The sequence below is a fragment of the Suncus etruscus genome, chromosome 9, assembly GCF_024139225.1.
Source record: "Suncus etruscus isolate mSunEtr1 chromosome 9, mSunEtr1.pri.cur, whole genome shotgun sequence".
In the NCBI taxonomy this organism is placed as follows: domain Eukaryota; kingdom Metazoa; phylum Chordata; class Mammalia; order Eulipotyphla; family Soricidae; genus Suncus; species Suncus etruscus.
In genome coordinates this window covers 1,033,351-1,059,779 of record NC_064856.1, presented here as the reverse complement: position 1 = coordinate 1,059,779, position 26,429 = coordinate 1,033,351, and the positions used below count along the sequence as shown (strand labels likewise).

At 48.2% G+C, this 26,429-nt stretch overlaps 1 protein-coding gene across 1 annotated transcript in view; it reads left to right on the top strand.

Moving 5' to 3' along the window:
* The window catches only part of ENTPD6 (ectonucleoside triphosphate diphosphohydrolase 6), a 29,857-nt gene extending 9,669 nt beyond the window's left edge, over positions 1-20,188 (top strand). The window contains exons 4-14 of the mRNA XM_049780225.1: positions 1,161-1,304; positions 7,884-7,959; positions 8,854-8,889; positions 9,679-9,767; positions 10,381-10,460; positions 11,440-11,504; positions 13,222-13,332; positions 15,805-15,945; positions 17,291-17,347; positions 19,349-19,461; positions 19,577-20,188. Of these exons, the coding sequence (XP_049636182.1) occupies positions 1,161-1,304; positions 7,884-7,959; positions 8,854-8,889; positions 9,679-9,767; positions 10,381-10,460; positions 11,440-11,504; positions 13,222-13,332; positions 15,805-15,945; positions 17,291-17,347; positions 19,349-19,461; positions 19,577-19,675 (1,011 nt within the window). The 3' untranslated portion in view covers positions 19,676-20,188. The remainder of the gene's footprint in view (positions 1-1,160; positions 1,305-7,883; positions 7,960-8,853; positions 8,890-9,678; positions 9,768-10,380; positions 10,461-11,439; positions 11,505-13,221; positions 13,333-15,804; positions 15,946-17,290; positions 17,348-19,348; positions 19,462-19,576) is intronic.
* The last annotated feature ends 6,241 nt before the right edge of the window (positions 20,189-26,429 follow it).

The following is a 26,429-nucleotide window of genomic DNA, read 5'->3' as shown; positions in this document are numbered from 1 at the left end:
GTTATATGCCCATCAGAAGTGCGCATATGTGCTGGAGAGATAGTCCGGGGGGGAATCCACTTGCCTTGCATGTAACTGACCTGAATACCGTTCCTAACACTGCACTACTTAGGAGTCTCCTGAACCCTCCTGGGAGTGATCCCTGAGCACAGTGAGGTCTGAATACTGCCAGGTTTGACCCCCAAATCAAAATGAAACAGACTATGTTTGTGAGTATCTGAGAAAAGTCTGCACTGTTGCCCTCTGTTTCACTTCCACCATACAAAAGCAGACATTGTGTGCGTACTTTGCTTTTGTTGCTGAACACCACTTGAAGACTCTACTCTCAGGATGTTTGAGAAAATCTGCTTTTATTTTTTTGAGGTAAAATAAGTTTAATTTAGGGACTTTGAAGAGACAGAGGGTACCATGTTCATGAAAGAAAGCTCTTCAGGGGAGTATGTGCTAAGGTTACCCCCGCCAAAAAAAAGTAAAGAGGCCACACAACATCCCAGGTACAGACCCAGAAAACCCCAGAATGAGGCTGCACCCACAGGAAGCATTTTTTCCCCCACCCTCAGAGCATTTTCTTTATTCTCCTGGCCAAATAGTTCTACATTGAATTTGTGGAAGTCTTTCCCTTCAGAGGACATTAAGATGACAGTTTTCACCAAGTCAAAGAACAGACCCACATGTGGACAACAATGTTAAGTTGCCCCTTGAGCCTACCTCTTGAGAAACCCAACAGCGTTTCTCCAATTTTTTTCTTCCACCCTTCCACTACTATGAAGCCTCATCTACCTTTTGCGCCTTGAACATTCTAGCAGGTAAAAGTGCCATGATTCATAGGATTTGTTGTGATTGGTCTGTCCAGGGGAATTTATTCATGGTGCTCAGAGGCATCTCAGCTTATCTGGGGGTCACCTGATGGAGCTTCGGGATGAGACCTGGGCATGGGGATACTGATTCCCACTTTCAACGTCCCCTAGCCAAGAATCTGTCACCATGTGCTGCTGCTCCATGCCACATGAGCCTGCTCTGTTGGAATCTCTTCTTTCTGCCAATCTGGGAATTTGGGAGGGTTGGGGAAAGTGCTTTGTGATTGTACTACAGTGTGATCTCTAAGGTGGGAGGAAGCACCTACTGTGCTTTGACATGTCTTACTTTTACCCACTCTACAGAGCAGTCATGGAATACAGGAGTTACTGGATGTTGCGAAGCAAGACATCCCTTTTGACTCCTGGAAGGCCACCCCACTAGTCCTTAAGGCCACAGCTGGTTTACGCCTTTTACCTGGAGAAAAGGCTCAGAAGTTGCTGCAGAAGGTAATTTTCACTCTCCTGGGGCTACAGGAGGTGGTGGATTCTGACCCCTGAAAACTCAGATATATGAGAGTGTCCAGTAGTCCGTCAGTATGGACGTGTAGTGCAGGGTTACACAGGGATCACATAAAAATGCTCCCAACTTCCTCTTTAGATGACAGGATTATGGATGAGTGTTTCTTCCTTGGGCCATTTAAGGCTATTTGTTCTTTTTGTTTTAGGTGGATTTATCATAAGCAGAATAGCTTTGTTTTAAAGCTGCCTTGTGGGGGCCAGATAGCTAGCACTCTGATAGTGTAATTGACTTGTATAAAGCCAACCCAGGTTCCATCAGTACTCTATATGATCACCTGAGCACAGCCAGGAGTGATCCTGGGAATGGCCTCCAAAAAAAACCAACCAAACAAACAAACCTACAAATTGCATTTATGCTTTCAAAAGCTGGTCAGGTGTCAGAGAGCCTTGGACTTTAAGCCTCCTTGCTCACTGGGATTTGCTGTTCCTGCACTTGGCTAATGCCTGGTTGTAGCCATGGTGGAGGCCCATTAACCTTGCGAGTTACCGGGTGTATACCCACTCACCTCCCTGCGTCCCTGCAGAGAGCTCTGGATCTCAACTAGAACTTAACGGGTGTTCAGAGCGTCCTTATCACTAAATGAGCCCAGGGAGCTATTCTAAGCAAAGTGGTCCTTCTCATCCTCTGTATAGTTTGTAAACAACTCAGCTGTTCCATGATAGACGGTTTCATATCTACATCTGAGTAACGATGGACTTGAGCACAGTCTCCACATGCACCATGCCCAGATTTATCCTTGGCACGACATGGCTTCCTGAGCCAAGTAATATACCAGGAATAGCCTCTGAGTACTGACAGTTACAGCAAAAATTGGGGCTGGAAAGATGGTACAGTGAATAGAATGCTTCCCTTGCATGTAACCAATCCCAGTTTGTTCTCTCGCACCCTGTCTAGTCCCCTAAGCCCACCAGGAGAGATTCTGGAGTGCAGAGCCAGGAGGAAGCCCTGAGCACGGTGTATGTGATCTAACACCACAACCACCGTCACTGCCACCCAAGGCCTTTACATGCTCAAGTCAGATTTGTGGGATAAAAGTACACTTGGAGTATACAGAGGTACTGATGTTTCTGTGTGTTGAAACTTGCTAAGAAATAGAGACCAGACAGCACCCCACTACCAGACTACCACATGAACTCACTGCCTTTATTCCCTTCTGCCAAGCTCAGCTTTGAGGGGCTGTGCTCTGTGGTGTGTCACTTCCCATCCCTTTACATACCCCCTAAGCAGCACTTTGGAAGCTCATCACACTCTGCACACCTCAGAGCACTTGTAGGTGAGGCTGACATAGACCCTCTGGACTGCGCCTAGGCACTACGTCCTCAGGAGCAGGGCAAGGAGAAAAGCACCTACCAGGAGGAGAGGATCAGAGCCAGTTCCACAGAACCAACATGGTTGAGTTTCAGGCATACAAAGTTGTAGCACCAGTCCCACTATCAGCATCAGCTTCCCTCCACCACTGTTCCAAATTCCCTCCCACTCCTCAACCTGCCTCCTTGACGGGCACTTTTTTTTTTTTTTTTTTTTTTTGGTGGGGTCACACCCAGCAGCGCTCAGGGGCTATTCCTGGCTCTATCAGGAATCGCTCCTGGCAGGCTCGGGGGGCCATATGGGATGCTGGAATTTGAACCACTGTCCTTCTACATGCAAGGCAAACACCCTACCTCCATGCTATCTCTTCAACCCCTTGACAGGCACTTTTTAAACCTGGGTCTTGTAGTTCGAATCTCCTACTTTCTATATTGTTGATTCCTGGGTTTAGATAGATACATACACCAGACCTCTGCACCACCTGTGTACCAAGAGGTCCCTGTCCCCCTGTTACTTACTTCCCTCGATTTTTTTCTTTCCCTGAATCTTTCTTCCTATACTGGGGTGAAAGATGCTCTGGACATGCCCGCCTTTAACATCTTGCATTCCCTCAGTAAGTTACTCTGTATACCACACATAAGTGAGAGTAGCCTGTGTTTGTCCTTCCTTGACAGTGTTCTCAGACTGCGTTTTTAACAATGGAAATTATATCTCCTAAACATCAGAATTGTATTAATTATCTGAGGTATAGACAGTCCTTCCAAAATTTGCCCTGACTTATGGATTTCAAAAATTAATTACTTGTTTTGAAATTGCATAAGGAGGGGCCGGGCGGTGGCGCTGGAGGTAAGGTGCCTGCCTTGCCTGCGCTAGCCTAGGACGGACCACGGTTCGATCCCCCGGCGTCCCATATGGTCCCCCAAGAAGCCAGGAGCAACTTCTGAGCGCATAGCCAGGAGTAACCCCTGAGCGTCACAGGGTGTGGCCCAAAAACCAAAAAAAAAAAAAAAAAAAAAAAAAGAAATTGCATAAGGAGTAGAAAAGCATAATATAGCAGATAGGGAGGGCTCTTGCCTCAGTTGACCCAGGTTCAATCCCCAACACCCCATCTAGACCCCCTAATCCCTGCCAGGATTGGACTCTGAGTGTAGGAATATACCTTGGGCACTGTGGGTTTGGTCAAATCAAAAAAAAATTGCACACAATAATATACAATGCAGGGGCCGCAGATATAGATTGGAGGTAGGGTGTTTGCTTTGCATGCAGAAGGACGGTGTTTCGAATCCCAGCATCCCATGTGGTCCCTGATCCTGCCAGGAGTGATTTCTAAGCGTAGAGCCAGGAGTAACCCGAGTGCCGCTGGGTATGATCCAAAAACCGAAAAGAATATACAGTGCAAGGGCCAGAGAGATAGCATGGAGGTAGCGTGTTTGCCTTTCATGCAGAAGCACAGTGGTTTGAATCCCAGCATCCCATATGGTCCCCTGAGCCTGCCAGGAGTGATTCCTGAGCGTAGAGCCAGGAGTAACCCCTGAGCACTGCCAGGTGTGACCCCCCCCCACAAAAAAAGAAGAATATACAATGCAATATTGGATAATAATGTTGAAGCATAGACTTCATTCAGAAAACAACTCTGAGGATTTGTTTTTAAAGAAAAGCAGTTATTTTATTAAGTATAAGGAACCAAAAAGATTAGATAGGACATTAATCATTAATCTGCTAAGTCACGTGCAGGCTTATCGATTAAACATTCTCTTCATCCAGATGAATGTGGCTGGCAGTATATAAAAATGATAGTGACTCTGCATTACTGGAATCACTTTGATCAGCCTCCTAATCGGAGGGAGGAAAAATGGATGGTACCAAGGCCAGACAGTCATATGTTCATTTGGTGGAAATAAAAGATGATCAGACTTGAATTCCAAATCCAAAGTCAACGATAATAGAGTCAATACCCAATCTACAACAAGCTGTACTAGGGGGCAACAGTTGCACTAGCATTATGGGGGTTAAGGGAGGGAGATGTGAGATGCATGCTGGGAACAGTGATGGAGGGAGGACAGCACTGGTGATGGGAATGCCTCTCATTCACTATCACTACATGTCTTAAATATTACTGTGAAAGATTTGCAATTCACTTTGACCACAATAAAAATTTTAAAAAAAGAAAGAAAATTGCTCAGAACAACAACAACAAAAAAATGATAGTGGCTCTAGTTCTTTAGTTGTCCAGTTGGCTATTTAAGCCCACTCTTTTGTTTATTTGTTTGGTTGGTTGGTTGGTTGGTTTTTTAGGGCCACACCCGACGGTGCACGGGGAACCATATAGGATGCCGGGATTCGAACCAACTACCTTAGGTCCTGGGTCGGCTGCTTGCAAGGCGAACGTCGCTGTGCTATCTCTCTGGCCCCTAGGCCCACTCTTTTTTTTGCTTTTTGGGCCACACACAGTGATGCTCAAGGATCACTCCTGGCTTTTTGCTTTGAAATTGCTCCTGGCTTAGGGCACCATATGGGATGCCAGGGATCGAATCCAGGTCCATCCTGAATCAAACGCTTGCAAGGCAAGTGCCCTACCACTGCACTATCATTCCAGCCCCTTAGGCCCTGTTTTTAAAAGTTTTATTTATTTAAAGAAAATGCATCATATAGTTGACATAGTTGATCGTAATGCACTTGTTTCTGGATAAGTGAAGGCAAAGTTATTGTAAAAAAAAAATTGGAAAGAAAATATAAAAATTAAAATGCAGAAGAAGAGACAGAAAAAAGAAAAGTACAATAGCAAGCTCATTTGTGAAAATTATAGTATACCAATGAATCATTAATACAGTGGCAGAAGGTTTAGTAAGCTTTTGTTATATGTCCAGTCTGTAAAACTGTCGTCCTATAGGGATGACATTATCAAACAAATGAGTCCAGAAATTTGAAACTATGATGCTACAAATTTTAGGGAATACACACAGCTGCAGGGCTTCCTGGAACATGGCAACTTGTTGGAACATGGCAACTGCATTTGTGGGTGTGGTTACAGATGCCAGGCTTTCCCAGAAGAAGGGAGATTCAGGGGAAGGGTGCTCACACTGTTCTAAAAAAGCCTGGGTGATTTGAGCCCAATAACCCAATGGACCTGAAATGTGGTCAGATTGGCATCTGCACAGGGAATCCTAGAGGGTCAGTGATGAGGCAGGCCATCAGGGAAACGGTCATTCTGGGTGATAGAAGCAGCAGTCGTGGCATCAGCAGGCCAGGGTCTTGGCTCACACTCCTCCTGCCATGGCCAGCTTTGCATGGGCCAGTGTAGCCATAATCTTTAACAGCTCCGTTTACATCCTTGTTCGAGAAAAGAATGAGTCTGTGGAGCTGGCCCTGTTCGAACAGGGCGGCTGAGTCTGTGATCATGGTTACAGCTTGAGTTTTGTTTCTAATCTGTGCGATGATTATCAGTCTGACAATTGTTATATTGAAATGTATGGCCAAACTTGACAGAGGAGATCACAGGAGATTCTGAGTGAAGAGGGCTCTCCATATGTGAATTGGCCTAACTAGCTGAAGGCTTTAATTAAAGCAAAGACTGATTGCCCTGAACAGCTGGGAATCCTGTACCTTTTGGACTTTTGCAACATGGCTTTTGCCCTGAGACACCAGCCTTCTTGAAAATCATCCCCATGATAATGATAAACCCAGAGCTAGCACATTTCCCCAAGTATAACAAGTTTACTTTAGAGTGCCAGGGGTCCTCAAACTTTTTAAACAGGGGCCAGTTCACTGTCCCTCAGACCATTGGAGGGTGTGACTCTAGTAAAAACAAAACTTATGAACGAATTCTTATGCACACTGCATAGATCTTATTTTGCAATGAAGAAACAAAACAGATACAAATACAATATGTGGCCCGCGGGCCATAGTTTGAGGACCACTGCTTAGACAATGATGGAGACAAAGGAGTGCCAGGCAGGAATAGAATAGGAGATGACCATGACTTCATTGCTATACATTAAAAGTGTTTGCTGATTGTTTATCACCCTCTGGCCAAAACTATGTAAATATCTGAGCCCTTTGCTGTATCTTAAACTTAGTCATGTGAAATTGCAAAGTTGTTTGTTATTGAGTTTCAAACATACAATATTTCAACACAAATCTCTCCTCTCACCCAACAGTTGGCTTCTAAAAAAAATGCTTTTTTGCTTTTTTTTTTTTTAATTTATTTTGAATCACTGTGAAATAGAATTACCAAGTTGTTCATGATTGAGTTTCAGTTGCACAGTGTCCGGCACCATCCCTTCACCATTGCACATTTCCCGCACCAGTGTGCCCAGTTTATTTCCCACCCTCTCTTCTCCCCTGGCCTTTTCCCTGCCTGCATGTATGGTAGACATTTTTCTTCTCTTTTTCTCTCCCCTCCCCTTCTCTTTCTTCCTTTCTCTTTCTCTCCCTCCTTCCCTCTCTTCATCCCTTTCTCTCTTTCTCTCTCTCCCACTATTTTTCGTTATTTTTTTTTTGGGGGGGGTCACATCTAGCAGCACTCAAGGCTTACTCCTGGCTCTGTGCTCAGAAATCGCTCCTGGCAGACACGGGCGACCATATGAGATGCCGGGATTCGAACCAACATTCTTCTGCCTACAAGGCAAACACCCTACCACTGTGCTTTCTCTCTAGCCCTTTCCACCTTTTTTTATATGGTTTTGTTTGTTTTCTTTTTTATTGGTTTTTGGATCACACCTGGCAGCACTCAGGGGTCCTTCCTGGCTGTACGCTCAGAAATCTCTCCTGGCAGTTCTCGGGGGATCATATGGGATGCCAGGATTCAGACCACTGTCCTGCGTGCAAGACAAACGCTTTACCTCCATGCTATCTCTCCAGCCCCTATATAGGCTTTTACAGTGTGATTTGCTTCTTAATATAACTATTCACAGATGGCTTACAATGGCTCATATGTCTAGAGCCTAGACACCAGGGTGGGGAGCAGAAACTTGTGTTCAGTAAATGACCAGCTTATCCCCTTGTTCAGAGCTTTCAAACTCGGTATCCTGGAAAAAAATAAACCATCATGAGCTTTGTTAGCAGCCCCAGCAGTGTCCTCTGCTGTCTCGTAGCCACCACCCACCACCTAAAACCTGGCCTGTTGGCAAGTTGGCAGGAGGGTGGGGGGGGCTGAGATGAGATTCCAATCATGAAAACCTATCTCTCTTTCCATACAGGTGAAAGAAGTGTTCCAGGAGTCCCCGTTCCTGGTTGGGGATGACTGTGTTTCCATCATGAATGGCACAGATGAAGGTAAGTTCCTGCACACTTCGTGTGGGACATTCAGCCCATGGCTGCTAATGGGCTCCTGGCAGGAACAAAACCAGATTGGCCTAGTCCAGTTCACAGCTGCACTGCCTCAAGGGTCCTTCCTGACCATTGTGTCCCAGTCTTCTCTTGACCTTCCAAATCTAACCCCCTGCTGAAGTCTCTAAAACAAGCCTTCCTTTTTGTGTCAGAAGAACTTTCAGAAAAGTTAACAGTGCTGCAACTGCTGCATTGTTAACTGAGAGACGCTTAATAAGTATACTTCCAGGCCAGAGCAGTGGTGCTAGAGTAAGGTAGCACTGCCTTGCAAGCGCTAACCTAGGACGGACAGAGGTTTGATCCCTCGGTGTCCCATATGTCCTCCCCCAAGCCAGGAGTGATCTCTGAATGCATAGCCATGAGTAACCCCTGAACCTCAACAGGTGTGGCCCAAAAAAAAAATAAAAAAGATAGTTCCCAGAACTTGATTTGGAGTGAAACCTTAAATGCATGGCGGAAGGGCCTGGAGAAGTACAGGAGTTAAGGGGCTTACCTTGCACGTAGCCAACTTGGTTCTACATGTGGTCCCTAAAACCCTCAGGAGTGATCCCTGAGCACAGAGCCAGAAGTAAGACCTGAGCATTGCTGGGTGTGGCCCCAAAACTAAACAAAATGAAACCACAAAAATGGAGAGGAGTATTTGTTTCTCTCCTGAACTGTTCCAACAATAGGCAGCAGAGGGAAGGGGCTTCAGTGGAATTCCAGTCTGAGGGTTCCTAGTCTGTGACTGGTCTGAAACAGTGAGGAAAGGTCCATCCACTGCTGAAGTACAGACAAGCCCTTCAGGCCCCGGTGCACAGTGATGGGAGGTCCATGCACTGCTCTGATCTTCTCTTACAGGTGTCTCTGCGTGGATCACCATCAACTTCCTCACAGGTACGTCCCTTCAATGGAAAGGAAGCAAGGTCTGCTTCCTGGGGTTCAGGGAACCTCTCAAGATTACCCTACTATTGTCATCCTCACAGTGAGGGGGTTGGGAGAGGACAGGAGGGCCCCCGTGACTGGGCCAAGCAAGCTGGCAGCTCTGCAGAGAGGACTGGGGCTCTTCCCTGCAACTGCCCTCTGATTTGAGGGAAGACACCATATATGCCAGGCAGGTCTTCAAGGACTGAATGTGATGTGAGGGCCAACGGCCTTGCAGTGACTTCTCAGAGGGTGACATGCAAGGTGGCAACATCTGTTATTAGATGCAAGCAACAAAGAAGTAGCTTTCCTTCTGTCACTGGCTCTGTGGGCACTAAGAACAGTGTCCAGCCATTACAGTTCTTGGGCCTGGAGCACAGAGCCAGGTGTGGCCCTAAAACCAAAAAGAAGAGGTAGAAGTGTTTCCTGGCAGACTGCCTCTGTGAGGATGAAGCACATTGTAAGGGGTGAGATCAGGAGGTGGACGGGAAGGAATATTGGAGCCTGTTGGATCTACCAGGAGATGGGTGGCCTGGCTCGGCCCCTCTGTTACAGCTCAGGGTAGTTGTCCTGGTTCCTGTTAAAGCCGCAGCCTATGGGGCCATTGCTCGGCCTCCTTTGGGCATCCTTCAGTGGGGTTTTGGCTGTAGCTGAAACCAGTCTGTTCTCTGATTCTTTTGCGTGTGTGCCGTTTCCACCCTCACTCTGCTTTTCCTTCCTTGTTCATCCATTGGTCACATGGTTTTCCCATCTGCACTGCAGGCAGTCTGAAAGGCCCTGGCCGGAGCAGTGTGGGCATGCTGGACCTAGGCGGAGGGTCCACTCAGATCACCTTCCTTCCGAGAATGGAGGTAACCAGACCCTGCCTGACCCTCCCCCAGATTCCCCAAGCAGGCCCTGGAGGTTGGAAAGGTCCCTGACATGGTGCCTTGGCCTGCAAAGTTCATTTCTTCTCTGAGGGCCAGACTCAGCTTCTTCCCTTGATGTGACTCTTCCTGGGGGACAGATAGACAATGTGGGGGTCAAGGTGTGATCAGATTGAATCCTTTGAGCCATGCACTGAAATGGTTCTCCCGCCATCAGTCCACTTTTTCAGGTAGGACAGAGCCTCAGCCCTTGCTGGTACAGCTGCCATCCAAGAAGAAGGACACACTTCTAGCAGCATTGCCTTGGCTTCGACAGATGTTCCCTATTACTCCACTGTTTCATGGTTATCGTGGGGGGGTCATTTCCAGTGGAAGCACTCTTCATGCTGGGACAGGCAGCAAGCATGTCAGAACGCGTCCAGCCCATGAGCAGGGCAAATGATCCATTCTGGTTGCTGTAGTTACGGCGACTGGACCCACAACTGTCCCAGACCAGGGTGTCAGTGGAAGCTGTTGTGACAAGCATAGCCCCAAGTGTCAGTATGATTTCAAGGCTCAGACCGCTGCCTGATTGAGGGTCCCCCTTCTGTCTTCACAGAGCACCCTTCAGAACTCCCCCCCTGGCTACCTGACGTCTCTCCAGATGTTTAACAGGACCTACACACTCTATTCTTACAGGTGGGTCTGTGAACATGCATGTAGGGCCTCCCCCCGCCCAGTACTCACTCCTCCCTGAAGGCTGACAGCTGGATTCCCTGAGCCCCTGCTCTAGGCCCACTTGTAGCCTTCCCTGCAATCCTTTCTTTTCCTTCTTATGTCCCCATTTCCTCCACCTTCTGCCTTCTCTAGTCTTCTACCTACTGCTTTTTCCTCCCCCGTCTCCCCTTTATTTTCTCTCTTTTATTGGGGTCTTGGGGTTGGACCACACCTGGCAATGCTCGAGTCACACCTGTTAGTACGTGGGTGACCCTGTGTGGTGCTAGGAATTGAACCTGGGTCTGTCCCATGCAAGGCAAGTGCCTTCCCCACTGTACAGTGTTTCATTTAACCTATAGTAGATTTCCTTTCATGCTTATTTGGAGGGGAGCTTTCAGAAAACTGAAGAGCCTGTGGATCACACAGGAACCCCCTGGACCTTCTGTTTGGCACATGATGCCTTCAAGTCTTGGCACTCGATGACCAGCCCTGTCCCTTTCACCACAGTATCATAGCCCGAACAAGTCCTTATCCCCTGTCAAGGCTTGCATTGGTTAAATTCATTAGCTGAGTGCGGGGCCGGGCGGTGGCGCAAGAGGTAAGGTGCCTGCCTTGCCTGCGCTAGCCTTGGATGGACCGTGGTTCGATCCCCCGGCGTCCCATATGGTCCCCCAAGCCAGGAGCAACTTCTGAGCGCATAGCCAGGAGTAACCCCTGAGCATTACCGGGTGTGGCCCAAAAACCAAAAAAAAAAAAAAAAAAAAAAAAAACATTAGCTGAGTGCCCTAAACTCCACCAAGAGGCTTCTAGAGGAAACAGAAACGTCTGCTAACTGCCTGCCTGCCCCATTCCTCCCTCTTCCACTCCTTGAGGATCCAGTGAATGTGCTGCAGCAGAGTGAAGGACAATGCCCAGCCCCCTTCCACAGCTGCCAGCTTCACCCCACTTTCTCTTTCTACAGCTACCTGGGGCTTGGGCTGATGTCAGCACGATTGGCGATTCTGGGTGGTGTGGAGGGGAAAGCTGGTGAGTGGCAGAATTCTGTTCTGTTGGGGGGTGCAGGGGTGGGCAGAAGATGCCAGGCACCCAAGGGCTGTGTTTGGCAGAGAGAGGGGGTGAGTTTTGCCTGCGTGCTGAGTTTGTTTTGAAAAGAAAAGATGGGAGTGAAGTCATTTCTGAAACCCCAGGCCAAGGCATTTTCAGGGCCCAAGGCCAGGTAGACCATTAGGGCTTGTTTTTAAGAGTGTGGACAGGAGCCCAACTCCAGTAGTGAGGGATGGCGCCTTCGCTGCAGAAGCTAGAGCAATCCTCCCTTACCTCACTTACCTCATTGCTTAGAGCCTAATATGGGCCGGGCCTCTCCCCAGGCATGCAGAAAGGAGTTTGTGTGGGATCTGGCCAGTTTATAGATGAAGCAGCTTTGCTGCTCAGGAATCCTGGTATTGCTGTGTGCAGTGTGCAGGCACATTTCAAAATCTCAGGAGTCCCCATCCTGATTTTGCAGACAGGCTGGGGGTTCATTGTTCTGAAGTTGGTATCAGACTCTTTCCCAAAGGCAGCAATCAGTGGCCCAAGGCCTATGGTGCTGATTTGTTTCCCACCTCACGCCTGCCTTCCTGTACCCTGTACCCCCGTGGACTCCCTTGGCCCCAAGACTCAGTCAGCTGAGGCAGGATAGAATGCTCAGTGGGAAGATAGATGCCCGTGTCCATGTTCATTCAGTTTCAGTCCAATTCTCTCAAGATCTTGCCCTGCCCTTCATCGTGGAAACTGTTAACCTTTGTACAAACTGAGAGATGTCCTTGTCTCAGAAACATCCCTCAGCAGCCGCAAGTCGTCCACTGACCAAGGAGGCAGGTCCCAGGGGGTCACCCCACGCCAAATGATTGAGTGCAAACAGCAACTGTTACTTCATTATTCTTTGAGGTTGTCTCACAGGCTTTAGGCAGGGAGTGAATCATCTCTCTAAGGACTGGGGTGCCGTGTGGGGTGGGGAGCCTTGGATACCTCTCTATAAAACTGCTTCATGTGTCCCTGGCACCACCCAGAAGAATGTTGGTGGGTAACAAACAGCAGGCCCAGGCCAGGGACAGGGACCCACATGACCTTGGGAGAGCAGCTCATGGAAGTAGGGCAGGTTGGAGGGCCGGCCTGGGGCACCAGCCACCATGTCCCTTCCAGTCCTTGACACCTCCCCCCTAGTGTTGCGCTGTGGAACTGCCCTTAAATGGGGTGTGTGACATTCTCTGGCCTCACCGGGCTCTTCCTTCAGCACAGTCTCTGCTAGACCACCTTCTGTCGGTGGTCTTAAGGGTGGTCATTATTGGTGACTGAATAGTGCATCCACACAGTCTGGGGCCGTTTTCATGAGCCAAGTCTCAGCTGGCACAGAGGATGCTGGTGGGCCAAGAAGAGAGTACACAGTGGGCAGGTGCTTTCCTTGAACACCGCTGACCCAGGTTTGATGCCCAGCATCTCAAGTGATTCCTGAGTATTGCCAGGAATAAGCCCTGAGCACTGCCAGCTGAGACCCTAAAGCAAACACAGAAAGAAAAAGAAGATACTGGTGCCCTGGCTCAGCCGGTAAAGAGAAAGCTGATAGTTCTGTAGCACTGTCAGTGCCGGTCTTCACCTGCTCCACACTGCACTTTCCCCATGATGCACTCGCCCGTGTCTGTACCATACGCATGTTAATGGTCTACTCTGCTCTGAAGCCTTTTTCTCTTTTTTAATGTGTTTGCAGCTAAGGATGGGAAGGAGCTGGTCAGCCCTTGCTTGCCTCCTGATTTCCAAGGAGAGTGGGAACATGCAGAAGTGACATACCACATTTCAGGACAGAAAGCAGGTGTAACAGGTCTGTGAGGGTTCAGATGGCCAATGTTTCCGCTCCCAGGTCACTTCCAAATGGCAGGGAGACTGTGCCCAAACCTCTTCCACCAACTACCCTGTGTTCAGTGCTCCAGGAGGTAGTGAGAGTGCTGGGATGTTTCTGTGAGTGTCTCTGTTGTCCAGTGCAAAGGCATTTGAGGAGAAAAATCAGTATTTCCTGTCAAGTCTCGAGGGAGGAAAGGCCTCAGCGTGCTTGGTCCCTGAGAAAGAGGCTGCAAACAGGGACGGGGCCAGCAGCTTGGGAAGGGTTCTCTGAGCTGTGGACAAGGTGGCTTCCCTCCCCACTAGTGTCTTAGACAGTGGGCAGGGCAGGGAGGCTTATCGCCCACATGGCCCTGGGTGGCTTCTGTGGCTTCATATTCTTCCAGGATGTCTTAAAGAAAGGCCAGAGGGGTAGAGCAGTTGTACATTGGGTTAGACACTTGCTTTGCAAATAGCTAACCAAAATTCAGTCCCTGGTTACCCCCAAATGGTCCCAGAGCCCTATCAGGAGAAATTCCTGAATGCAGAGCAAGTAAGCCCTGAGCACTTCTGGGTGTTCCCCCAAAATAAAATAGCAATAATAATAATAATAGAAGAGGGGCCAGAAAGATAGTACTGCTAGTAGGGTGCTTGCCTTGCATGCTGCCAAACCAGGTTAGATCTCTAGCACCCCATTTCATGCCCTGGGAACCACCAGGAGTAATTCCTGAGCCTCTCAGTGTGGCTCCAAACCAAAATATAAATAAAATAGAAAAAATAACCATGACGTTTTGTCCAGGGCTGACACATGACAGACTTAATTCATCTATGGGGTCTGGGATATGAGTCTCATTTTGCCACGAAAACTGTATCTGTGATGGGCATGGACTCTGTCTCTTCAGACAGAACTGTTTCACCAGATTGGGGAGGTAGGAGCAGGGAGTTTCCACAAACTCACCCACTGTCAGTCCAGACCCCAGCAAGTCTGTTTAGACACATGCTGCCTGAAGTGAGTGCAGACTCCAGGCTTATGGGTTTGTCTCACGTAGCAGCCCTCCCCTTACACACTAATAGCCAGCCATGTCCATTCCTCCTTCCCTTTTCACCAACCATCTGTGCATGGAGATTGGCTAGAGTAACTTAGAGAGCTTGGGAAGGCACTTCATCATCACGCAGGAGCAGCCAGATGAAGGGGTACATGGACAGGGCACATGAGAGCTCAGGCTCACAACATCTCTCTGTCTGCTAATGTGGAGGTTTTCCATACCACTTTGATGGGGATTTGAGGAGAGGTACTATTTTATGGGCATGATTGATTAAATCTTTGGTCACTAGCAATGGACTCAATTCCTAGCCCCTTTACCCTACTAGAAGGTTTGGTCTCAGAGAATTCCTCTGCTTGCACACTGGCTTATTCTGACAGCCAGCAGCCCTCCTGGAGCATCTGTGGTACCACCGAGAGTTCTTCCTTAGCCTCAGCTCAGACACACTTAAAAGAGATGATGAGGATGAACACAAGCCTCCCCCAGATAGAGCGATGACACAGAGGCTGAGACGATTGTCTTGATGCGGCTGACCCCAATTTGAGACCCAGCACTAAATAGGTCCCCATAAGCACCGCCAAGTGTGAGCCACCAGAGCCAGGAGCCAGGAGCCACCAGGAAGGTCTTGAGGGGTGGCCATGAACCACGATGAGGAGAAATGGACCCTGAGCCTTGCAGACCAAGAGCAGCTATTCTCTAGGGTGGGGCCGCAGGAGAGGCAAAGACCCCAAGGCAGCTGCTGCACTTGGAGCATGTTGTGTGTTGAGCAGTGAGGGGTTCTTTGGGTCCCCTGTCTGCTGGAGTTGCTCTCAGAGAGGGCATCCACCTGTCCCATGCACAGGTCCTGGGACATCCTGTCTCTCCTTTCCTGGGACCACAGGCCTATTCTCCTTCCAAGTGAGGAGGTCTGTGTCTCAAGGATGGTGCAGGCCCGGCCACTGCAGTGGCAGATGTGACAGATGAGGTGGGAGGGGATCTTGCATGTTCCTAGCTCAGCCTGAGGCTAGCAGAGGACAGGTGCAGAATAAATAGTGAGATCTGTGACTCACTCAGCTGCCAGAGCTCCAGGGAGGCTCCACTTCGACTCTAACCACTGCCCTGCTCTAGATCTCTCTCCATGGACATGGATCAGCAATGCTTTGGTTTCTGTTTGGTCGTTTGCTTTTTATGTTTGAGCTGGGGGCCAGACCTGGGAGTACTCAGGGTTTGCTCCTGGCTCTGTGCTCAGGAATCACCCCTGAGACCATATGGGATACTGGGGATTGAACCTAAGTAAGCCACATGCAGAGCAAACAGTGCCTTGCCTCTGTGCTTTCTGGCCCTGGAGTCTAGTTCCTAAAAAACACGTTTTGAGAGATTTAAGGCTCGTAAGCACCTGGGCTTGGCTATCTCAGAGCCCGCTGATACCCAAATATGTGCCTTCCTTCGCCCAGCTATGAGCCTGCATGAGCTGTGTGCCAGCAGAGTGTCTGCGATCCTGAGAGATAAAGTGCACAGAATAGACGAAGTGAAGGAGGTGGAGTTTTATGCCTTTTCCTACTATTATGACCTCGCAGCAAACGTTGGCCTCATAGGTAAGAAGGGTCCTCTTGGGCTTCCAAAGCTCCTCCCAGCCAAAGGGCCTGTCGCCCTCACCCCACCCCCATTCAGGACAGAAGACCACGTGGTAGGGTAGTGGCCCAGGCTACAGCTCCTGAGCAGGTTGAGAAGTCACATCAGTGGGCCGTGACCAGAGTGTTAGGCTTGAAATAGAATGCCTGACTTTGCAGCTGATAGGAAGGGCAAGGAAATGTCTGAGAGCCCAGGAGAAGCCAGTGGTCCCAGATCCGCTCCCAAGATCCGCATCCAAGCATGGATGGGCAGGAGTTTAGGTGAAAGGGGACCTGTCACCGATCCCACCATCTGACATAGCTAAGTCCATGGGATACTCCTAGCAGCTTGCCCTTATTTTGCCCTCCCCCCCAGCAACGGAAGGGAGTGACTCCCAATCATACTACCAGTGAGCATCCCAATGCCTGGACCCCCTTGCCAAACTTGGCAGACCATGACATCTTGGGCTGGCTCCAGAAAGTTCTTCTCCAACTTCCGGTGCTCAGCCAGGGTCTCTCGCCCTGCCCATAGCTGCTCTTCCCCAGACTAGCATCATCTCACCTGGCCCCCACCCAAAGATAGCCAACAAGAAACCTTACAGCCTTGAGAGCTGTGAGGTACCTCAGGGAACCTCCCTGGAGCCCTGAGATGTGGGGGCATGTTTAAGAATCCAGTCACTATTGGGGACAGATATAGCACAACAGTAAGGGCATTTGCCTTGCACACAGCCAACCTGGGTTCGATCCCAGGATCCCTGTGCACCACTGGATGTGTCTCAAAAACCAAAAAAAAAGAAGTAGTAAGAAGAACCCAGTAGTCTGGGAGCTCTTCATGCCTATCGCCCAGAAGAACACAGAAGTTCAAGTTCTCCAGCAGTGCCCCCTAAAGGCTCTGAGACCCATCTAGCTGTTCCTCAGTTTCTCTTCTCTCTTATGGTGCCAAGGATCAAATCCAAAAGCTGGCACACAGGTGTGGGCAAGGTGTGGCACGATCTCTGCTGCTGAACCATGTCTCTGCATCCTGCCCTCCCCACCCTCCGAAATATGCCAATCATTTTTTATTTTCAGGAAGTTACTTTTTTTTTTCACATAAAGTTAAAGGGTTCTCCCAGTCTGTAGATTCTGGGGATGTTGAATTGCTTCCTTTAAGGAGGGGCCCTCTAACCCTGTCAGTCCCCCTCCCCATGGCCATAGGGGCACGCATGGAAATACCTCCCACCCTCCCAAACCCAAGCCACATCCCCTCAGAAGTGGTGACTGTGGACTTGAGGCTCTGCAGTGTCAGCCCTGCTGTGCCCACACAGACAGGGTGCTTGCTTCACCTCCACAGACCCAGAGAAAGGAGGCAGCCTCGTCGTTGGGGACTTTGAGATTGCGGCCAAGTACGGTGAGTGACAGTGGTGGTGCAGGGTGAGAAGGGCCTGCTGTGATGCTTGTGAGCAGCTCTGCCCCAGCACCCTCCATGGTCCCTGAGGTGGCAGCCACACATTGTGTTGAGATTTGCGCAGGTGCAGGATTCAACAAGTGAATTCAGATTCACTTGCAGTTGCTGAAGTGAGGCCTCAGGTGCTGGATGTGTGGAATGTCGTCCCATGCTTTCAGGGACTGCCTCTTGCTTTCTTTGTTTTTGTTTTGGAGCCATACCCAGTACACTCAGGGGTTACTCCTGGCTATGCACTCACTCCTGGCTTGGCAGGGACCATATGGGACACCAGGGCATCGAACCATGGTCTGTCCTAGGCTAGCACGGGCAAGGCAGATAGATGCCTTACTGCTTGTGCCACCCCTTCAGCCCCACTTTCTGATTTTCACTTTACTCACTGTGCTGTACAGAACAGTCACTGGTAGGGTTTCATATATACAATGTCCCAACCCCACCCCCTACCCCAGAGTGTCTCCTTCCCTCCACCATTGTCCCAGAGTTCCTCCTGAACCCCCCAGTTCAATTCTGTCACCTGCTCACAGTTTCTGTTGCCTTTGTCCATTTGTTACTTCCTTATTCTGTTTCTCTGTAACTCATAGATGAGGGAGATCATTCTGTGTCTCTCCTGACTAATTCACTCAGCATGATGCTCTCCAGACCCATCATGTAACTACAAATTGTGACTTCCTCTTTTCTTACAGCTATATACCAACCCTTATTCACCACTCGTCCGTTCTTGGACATTTGGGTTTTTTCCAGACTAGTGCTGCAGTGAACATGTCTTTTCTGGATAGAGTTGGGGCTAGATGCTATGAAGTGGGGTGACTGGCTTATATGGAAGGTTTGAAAGGAATCCTGCTTTCGCCGCCACTAGGGTAACCTGAAGCATGTTTTTAATGCCCATGAAGCTGTGGACATAGGGCTGGTCCCATAGGTGACCCAAGTCTCATCCTTCCCCTGTGTGCCCTCTTCTCCTACCTCATCCCTTCCCCAGCCCTCCAGTTATTTGTATAGGGGATAGGGGGCTCACTTTCTGTTCAAGTCAGAAATTTCACTTTGTAAGTTTCTCTATATTTTCCTTTTCTCCCCCAAACCTACCCAAATGGCTTTTGGACTTGTTTTGGTTGTTTTATGGGGGCCACACCCAGTGGTGCTGTGCAGTGCCAGGGATCAGTCTGGGATTCTGGGCCTGCCAGGCATGCTTCAAACCCTCTCAGCTGTCATCCTGGCCCCCAAAACCGGCTTGACGTTTTCTAGCTTGCTTGTCATTTCTAGCCCCACCCTGCAGACAGCAGATACCCACATCTCACTAATGGAAGGCTTATGAGCAGAGTTATGGCCAGGCTGTTGGTGGCTGGCTTTGCCTGTCACCCTTGGGAGGCCCTGTCTTGGAGTGTTTTCATACCTCAGGAAACCCAGGTTCCTGCCCTAACACTAAAGACCAAGTGCACCTGTACTTTGTTGAAGCTGCACTTGCTCCGTGCTTGGGACCACACCTATAGTGCTGGGATTCGAGCTATTGCCCTGGCCAGCCACTGCCACGTGCAAGGCCACATCCACATCTGCGCTTTCTTTTTGGCCATGCAGCCAGTCCCAGAGGAGACTTGGTTTTGTTGTGGTTGGTGTTGGTCACATCTGATGATACCCGATGTTACTCCTGGCTTCGCACTCAGGAATCACCCCTGGTGATGCTTGGGGATGATCTGGGATGCTGGGATCAGACCCAGGTGGGCTGCATGCAGGACAAGCACCCTACCTGCTGTATTATCACTCTAGCCACCCCAGGGAGACTTGGATCAGCCATGATCCCCTGCCCCTGACATCTTGCTGGCTAATCCTGCTTCTGCTCCAAGCTGCAATCATCACTCACTGTGGAGAGAAAGCCACAAAGCCTGGCAGGGAGGGCACTCCCACTTCAGGAGAGCACCCCTAAGCCTGGTTGGGAAATTCTGTCCTCCTCCATAGTGTGCCGGACGGCAGAGACCCGGCCCCAAAGCAGCCCCTTCATGTGCATGGACCTCACCTACATCAGCCTGCTGCTCCAAGAGTTTGGATTTCCAGAAAGCAAAGTGCTGAAGGTGAGGGTTCACCTCAGGGGGCTACCAGGCCTCTGCCATTTCCCCACATTACTCCAGCCCACCTAAATGCCTACAACTCCTGAGTTCCTCTGCCCCTTCCCTTTGTCTTTTCTAGCTTACTCGGAAAATCAACAACGTCGAGACCAGTTGGGCTTTGGGAGCCATTTTTCATTACATCGACACTCTGAGCAGACAGAAGAGCCCGGGCTCATAGCAGCCACATCAATCCACTGTCCTCAGCAGGTGATTTTGTCTCCCTAAGAGCAGGATTCCCATTTTGGGGACTCTTGGGTGTCGGAAAGAGCCACAGCCCAGCTCCACACCCAGCACTGCCTCACACCTGCCTCGGCCCTGGGTGGACAACAGGCGTGGGTGACACAGCCCCCGCTTCCCACTGTCCTGCCTGCAGAATTCCTGTGCTGTGTGTTCCCGTGAGGGGAGTCTTGCTGTAGCTCCTCGTTTATCTCCCACGCCGCAGTGACCACCCCAATCACACAGTGCAGACACTTCCTCCTCTGCAGGAGTGACTTCAGGGGAGACAGTCACCCCACCCCCAAGCGTTGCTATCCTCAAGATGAGCCGGGGCACCCATGGTACCTCCAGGACAGCACGGCATGAGCTGTGTGTCTCCTCCTGGGTGTGCACAGGGGTGAGCCAAGACCCCCAGCCCTCAGCGGGTGACTGAACCTGAGCTGATCCTTGGAATGGGAAGAGAGACTGGGCGGTCCCTTGTCCTGGCACTGTGTGAATTATTTATAAGTGGGAATCGGCGTCAGCTCCTTGTGGTTATGCTATGTGGACAGTGTCTGTTGTGTGGTGCTGAGTGCCTGTCCCCCACCAAGCCGGAGCCCTGGCAAGTGTCTCTGCTGGGCCACCTGCATCCTGAGCCGCAGCGTGTATGTCAGTGTCATTACGGGGCCATCTGCAATGAGTGTCCCTGCTAGGCCATCTGCCACTGCTGGTGACAGGAGTGTTGCAGGCCACCTCCCTGGAAAGTGCCCTCTTGTGGATCATCTGGGATCAGGGGCCACCGTGGCTCCACAGGACACTGGCCCACATACTCCTTTGTTGTTGGCCCTGGGACAGGGTCCAGGTGCCACCCTCTGCTCCCTATCCCCAGTCGCCCTGAGTGAACATACTGAAGGTGGAACCAGCTGAACTTCATGTTCCTGAAATAAAGTGTTGACAAGGTGTCTGCTTCTCTGTGATTCCTCACGGTGAGTGACCATGATGTCCACTGCACACATACCCCTGAAGCTTCCTGAAGCTCCCTGCTAAGGTGTGGTGATGTGATGGAGGTGTTGCTTGTAGGTGTTGCTTGTAGGGAGGCGACATCCAAAGGACACTAGAGGCCACCCTATACCCTTCTAATATCCCAGCCAATGGCTGGCTCCTCTGCCAGGGAGCTTGTCACATCTCAGCTCATGGCCAGCTCAGTCAGAGCCCTACCCAGTCACACTCGTGCAGCACTGAGCCCTGTGTTTCCGGCAACCCGTCAGACCCAAGAGCATCCAGCCTTGACTTCCTCATTGGCAGCAGTACCAGAGGCCACCGCTGAATAATACTAGAAAAGAATGCCCTTGTGTGGGGGTCCCCCACCTTCTGAGTGGCCCCAGCTGGTCTGGAATGCACCATTCAGCACCCAAGGCACAGACTGGCAGCTGTGCCAACACTTCTTTGCCCCGTGGTTTCAAAAACAAACCCTGGTGCATACATCTGGAGGCTGCTTGTGGCCTCAGCAGGAAATGAGAGCCCACAAGAGTCCTGAGGCTAGCTTTCACCTAGCAAGTGTCCCAGTTCTTACTCTCCCCACACCTCCCATTGCCACCTCTGCTCGATGTCCACCAGCCGCTTTTCCTTCCTCAAAGCTGTCAGTAAAGAGCTCACATACTCTGAGGCAAGGGATCAAAGACGACTGAAGGCAAGCATAGAAGTCCATTTGCTCCTTTTATGTTAGGGATCTCCCATCTGAGAAGTGCCAACAATTGAAACCCTTCAGTAGGATCACCAAATAAGTCATGGAACATTGTTTTGCCCCAGCAAAATATGCAAGTCACTTTACTGTGAGCCTTTTGTCATAGTTAAAGTAGATTCCTTTCTGCTTTAAAAAAAAAATTAGCTGCACTGAACTGAAGAAATAGAGCAACTGGAAGGGCTTGCCTCGCATGTAACTAATCTGAGTTCTACAGAACCAGGATCACTTGGTTGATCCCCAAGTGCAGTTCGGAGTAATCCAACACACACACACATACACATACACAATCACACACACACAGTATATGTACTTCCTATCGATGTTGTAAAAAATGCAAAATAGAAGATCCTCCGAGACCTTTATTTCCTCCTCCACAGCCCCACATCACAGAGGGCACAGGCATGCCTGAGCTATCTGTCTTTACACTGTCCTTACTGCCCCTCCCAGAGATGGTCTCTGTACTCAATAAAAACAGCAGTTCTGACAGGCAGCTGGGTGGAGATATGAGGTAGGGGACTGCCAGACTACACATGTTTCACCCCCAGCCTGGTCTGGATTATTTCATGCATGACCCTGATTCAGACTCATTCACCTGGAGTTAGAGAGATGGCACAAGGGGTGATTTTACAATGATTTTTCACACATTTCCCCACTTTATTTTTTCTTTACAAACCTAGCTTTTTCAGAGCATTTTTTATTTTTATGTATTCAAATTTATTACATTAATTAATGTATATAATTAATATGATGAGGGTGTGTCTCAATAGTTAAGTGCATACCTTTGATTCAGTAGACTGATTTGATCCCTTGTGGCACACACACACACACACACACACACACACACACAAACACCATAATAGGGAAATTGTCTTGCATATGGTCAGCTGGGATAATTCACATGATCTGTGCCCAGCTAAGAGTGACCCTTGAGGGGCCGGGTGGTGGCGCTAAAGGTAAGGTGCCTGCCTTGCCTGCGCTAACCTTGGACGGACCGCGGTTCGATCCCCCGGTGTCCCATATGGTCCCCCAAGCCAGGAGCAACTTCTGAGCACATAGCCAGGAGTAACCCCTGAGCGTTACTGGGTGTGGCCCAAAAACAAAAAAAAACAAACAAGAGTGACCCTTGAGCACAAAGCCAGGAGTAAGCCCTGAGCAAGGTGTGAGCCCAAAACCCAAAATATACATATATGTAAATAACTTTTGCATTTATTTTTTTATATATAAAAACTTTAAGCACCATGTTTGCAGCATGATTATAGTTAGGTTTCAGTCATAAACAAAATACAGAAAATTTGAAAATAATTTTTAAATAAAAAAATTAGGGCCAGAGAGATAGTACTTGGTAAGGACTTGGCCTGCATGCAATTAACCTGAATTCAATCTATCCCAGCACCACAGATGAGAGTTAAGTATTGCTCCTAATGCCCCTAGGAATAGCAAAAATTAAATATAAAGAAAACAGTTAAGAAATTTAGATAATATATACTAGGGATAAAAACCCATACATTTTATAATACAGGAGTGCCTCCCACCCTGAACATGTGTCATGTGGGCCCAACTTAGACTCCATGTGATCAGACAGCAACCATCCAATCCTGGGCCCTAGAGCCCAGACATAGAACAGACAGTTCCCTGCAACAGCACCAGGAACAAAACTACACCTGGGAAATTTTTAATACTGCTCTAGCACCAACTTGCGCCAGTTTTGATGTGACCTCCTGACAACGAGGAAACAGCAACAACTTGATCTAAGAGCAGGTTGTCCTATCTCATCACCTAATGGTAGGATGAAATCAGAAAACATGTCATCATTTGATCTGTGTAAAACCCAGATTTCTAACTAACTACAGAAGACTGACCTTGACAACCATGACGAGGCAGAACTTATCCTGGAACCAATAAGTAAGACCTTAGCCTAGGCTTCAGCCTATGATCTGTACAATAACCAAGATCTCTAATTCCAGACTAATTCAGACTTTGACAACTAATTCTGACTTTGACAACTGTGACAGAGCAGATCTACTGGAAACACAATGAAAGGCTATCCTAGGATCTGTGCAAAAACCAAGACCAATTACAGAAGACTGATTACAACAGTGATGGAACAGAACTGCTATAACTATATAGAAAGACACTATCCTAGGCTTCATCCTATGACATGCAAATACCAAGATCTCTAGTTAGAGGCCTGATTCTATCACAACTGATTCCACAACTGATTGCAAAGTTTCCTGGCACCATAAAAATTCCTTGGGGTGTGAAAAGGAGCAGGTATGGAACCTGTAGTTATTCCAGTGACAGTATACTTTTAGGCCAAGGGACTTCCTCTTCTAATTTCCCCAATACTTACTGTGCCTATGCAAAACACAAAAACAAAAATACCTTGTCACGCTAGCCCTCCTTCCTTTTTTCCTTTTCTCTTTTTTTTTTTTCTTTCAGTATTATGGTTATCATTTGGTTGTTGTATTTGTTGCTGTGGTGCTTTTTTTAGTTGCTGGTTTTGGTCTTTTGTTTGATTTTCATTTCTTTTTTGTTTTGTTTTGTTTATTTGGTTGTTGGTTTTTGTTTTTAGTGCATTTTTTTCTTGAAAATATATTTTTATTAATATCTTTATTTAAACATCTTGATTACAAACATGATTGTGGTTGGGTTTCAGTCATGTAAAGAACACCCCCTTTCATCAGTGCAACAGTCACATCACCGATGTCCCAAGTCTCCCTCCTCCCCACCCCACCCCCACCAGTACTCTAGACAGGCTTTCTACTTCCCTCATTCATTCACTTTGTTATGATAGTTTTCAATGTAGTTATTTCTCTAACTGCACTCACCACTCTTTGTGGTGAGCTTCATGTAGTGAGCTGGACCTTCCAGCCTTTGTCTCTGAAAATTATTGCAAGAATGTCTTTTTTTTCCCTTAAAACCCATAGATGAGTGAGACTATTCTGCGTCTATCTCTCCCCCTCTGACTAACAGATTCCATGTACATCCACATATAGGAAAATTTCATGACTTCATCTCTCCTGACGGCTGCATAATACTCCATTGTGTATATGTACCACAGTTTCTTTAGCCATTCATCTGTTGAAGGGCATCTTAATCTTGGTTGTTTCCAGAGTCTGGCTATTGTAAATAGCACAGCAATGAATATAGGTGTGAGGAAGGAATTTTTGTATTGTATTCTTGTTTTCCTAGGGTATATCCCTAGGAGTGGTATAGCTAGGTTGAATGGGAGCTCAATTTCCAGGTTTTGGAGGAATCTCCATATCGCTTTCCATAAAGGTTGGACTAGATGGCATTCCCACCAGCAGTGGACAAGAGTTCCTTTCTCTCCACATCCCCGCCAACACTGCTTATTCTCATTATTTGTGATGTGCACCAATCTCTGTGGTGTGAGATGATACCTAGTGGGGCTTTTTTGTTATGATATTTTCCCTTCTTTTTAAATTGATATTTATAACCTCTAGACAGACTCCCAGTTTTTTGTTTGTTTTGTTTTTATTTTTGGTTTTTGGGTTTTTTCTTTTTTCATTTTCTTCTTCTTTTTTTTTCAGAGCCACATAAATTGAAGCATCTTGTTCTACCTCATAAATTGAGGGGGGAATAAATGGATGGTTCCAGAATCAAACCGTCATATGAACATTGAGTAGAAATAAAAAATGATCAGACTTAAACACCAAACCCAAAGTCAACAACAACAGAATTGATAACCAATCTTCAACAAGCTATACACAGAGGGGACCAGTTCAGGAGGCAAAGGAGGGAGATGCTGGGGACAGGGTTGAAGGGAGGACAGCACTAGTGGTGGGAATATCCCTGATTCAACGTACTATGTACCTTAAATATTACTGTGAAAGACCTGTAATTCACGTTGGTCACAATAAAAATTATTAAAAAAAAAAAAAAAAAGAAATGTAGCTAATCTGGGACCAAAATGGTAGCACAATGGATAGGGTGCACATGGCCAGCCTGGACTCAATCCCTAGCATCCCAGACAAGACTGCTAGGAGGTTCTGAATGCAGAACCAAGAGTAATCCCTAAGCACTGCTGGGTGTGGCCCAATCCTCCCAAATAAATATAGTCTGGCATTGTTATATTTATTGAAATAATTCTAGGGTTTTTGTCACAGTAAATATCTCCTTTGAAATCCTTTTAAAATGTTTTTTCATTTGAGGACCACCATTTACAAAACTGTCAGTGATAGGGTTTCATATATACAATGTTCCAATACCACACACACCCCAAACTCGGTGTCTCTACGTCTAGATAATTTTTTAGTCAGCAAGAGTGTATTTTTGTTACAATTTTTGTTCTCACATGACTTCAACAAGTCTCTGCAGATGCTGTTGAATCTGCTCAGCCACAATAATTCATTGTGTCAGCTTGCTTTGACTTTTAGAACCAGAGTCGGGAAGGGCCAGTTATATTTAAACTGGATCATGCCTTTTTTGGGCAGAGTGAAGGCTCACGATAAGGAAGGAGGCTGTGTCCAAGGGGACTTGGCTGGCTGCGTGGTCAGAGCAGTCCTCGTGTTAGTGTGGCTTCATGAAGTGGACCCAGAAAACCACGCATGGCCAGTCCACTCTGGGGCTGTAACTTCCAAGCACCTTGTGGAAGCCACAGACTGAGGGCTGTTTGAAGCAGCTGGAGCCATTAATCCTCAGAAGAGAAAAATGTTCTACTCTGCTCACCTCTCCTCTCAGCACTGCTCTCTGAGGAGACCAGACTCTATAAGCTGTGTGGGGCTTCTCCCACACTCCAGTTCTGGGTGCTGCTTGACCACCTACAGGGCATTTGCAGTTTAATCAGTAGTTGTTGGTGCTTAAATTGATCTCTAACTCAGTGTCCTAGAGGTCATGGGTGGGGATCCCTGGGAATTTTGACCCTCTAAGGCAAAGTACTTAAAGTATGTGATACCACCTCCTATGGGGTCCTAGAGTGATCCAAGGATATGGTGGCACTCGGGTGAAATTAGGGAATTCTTTGTTAGTAGAG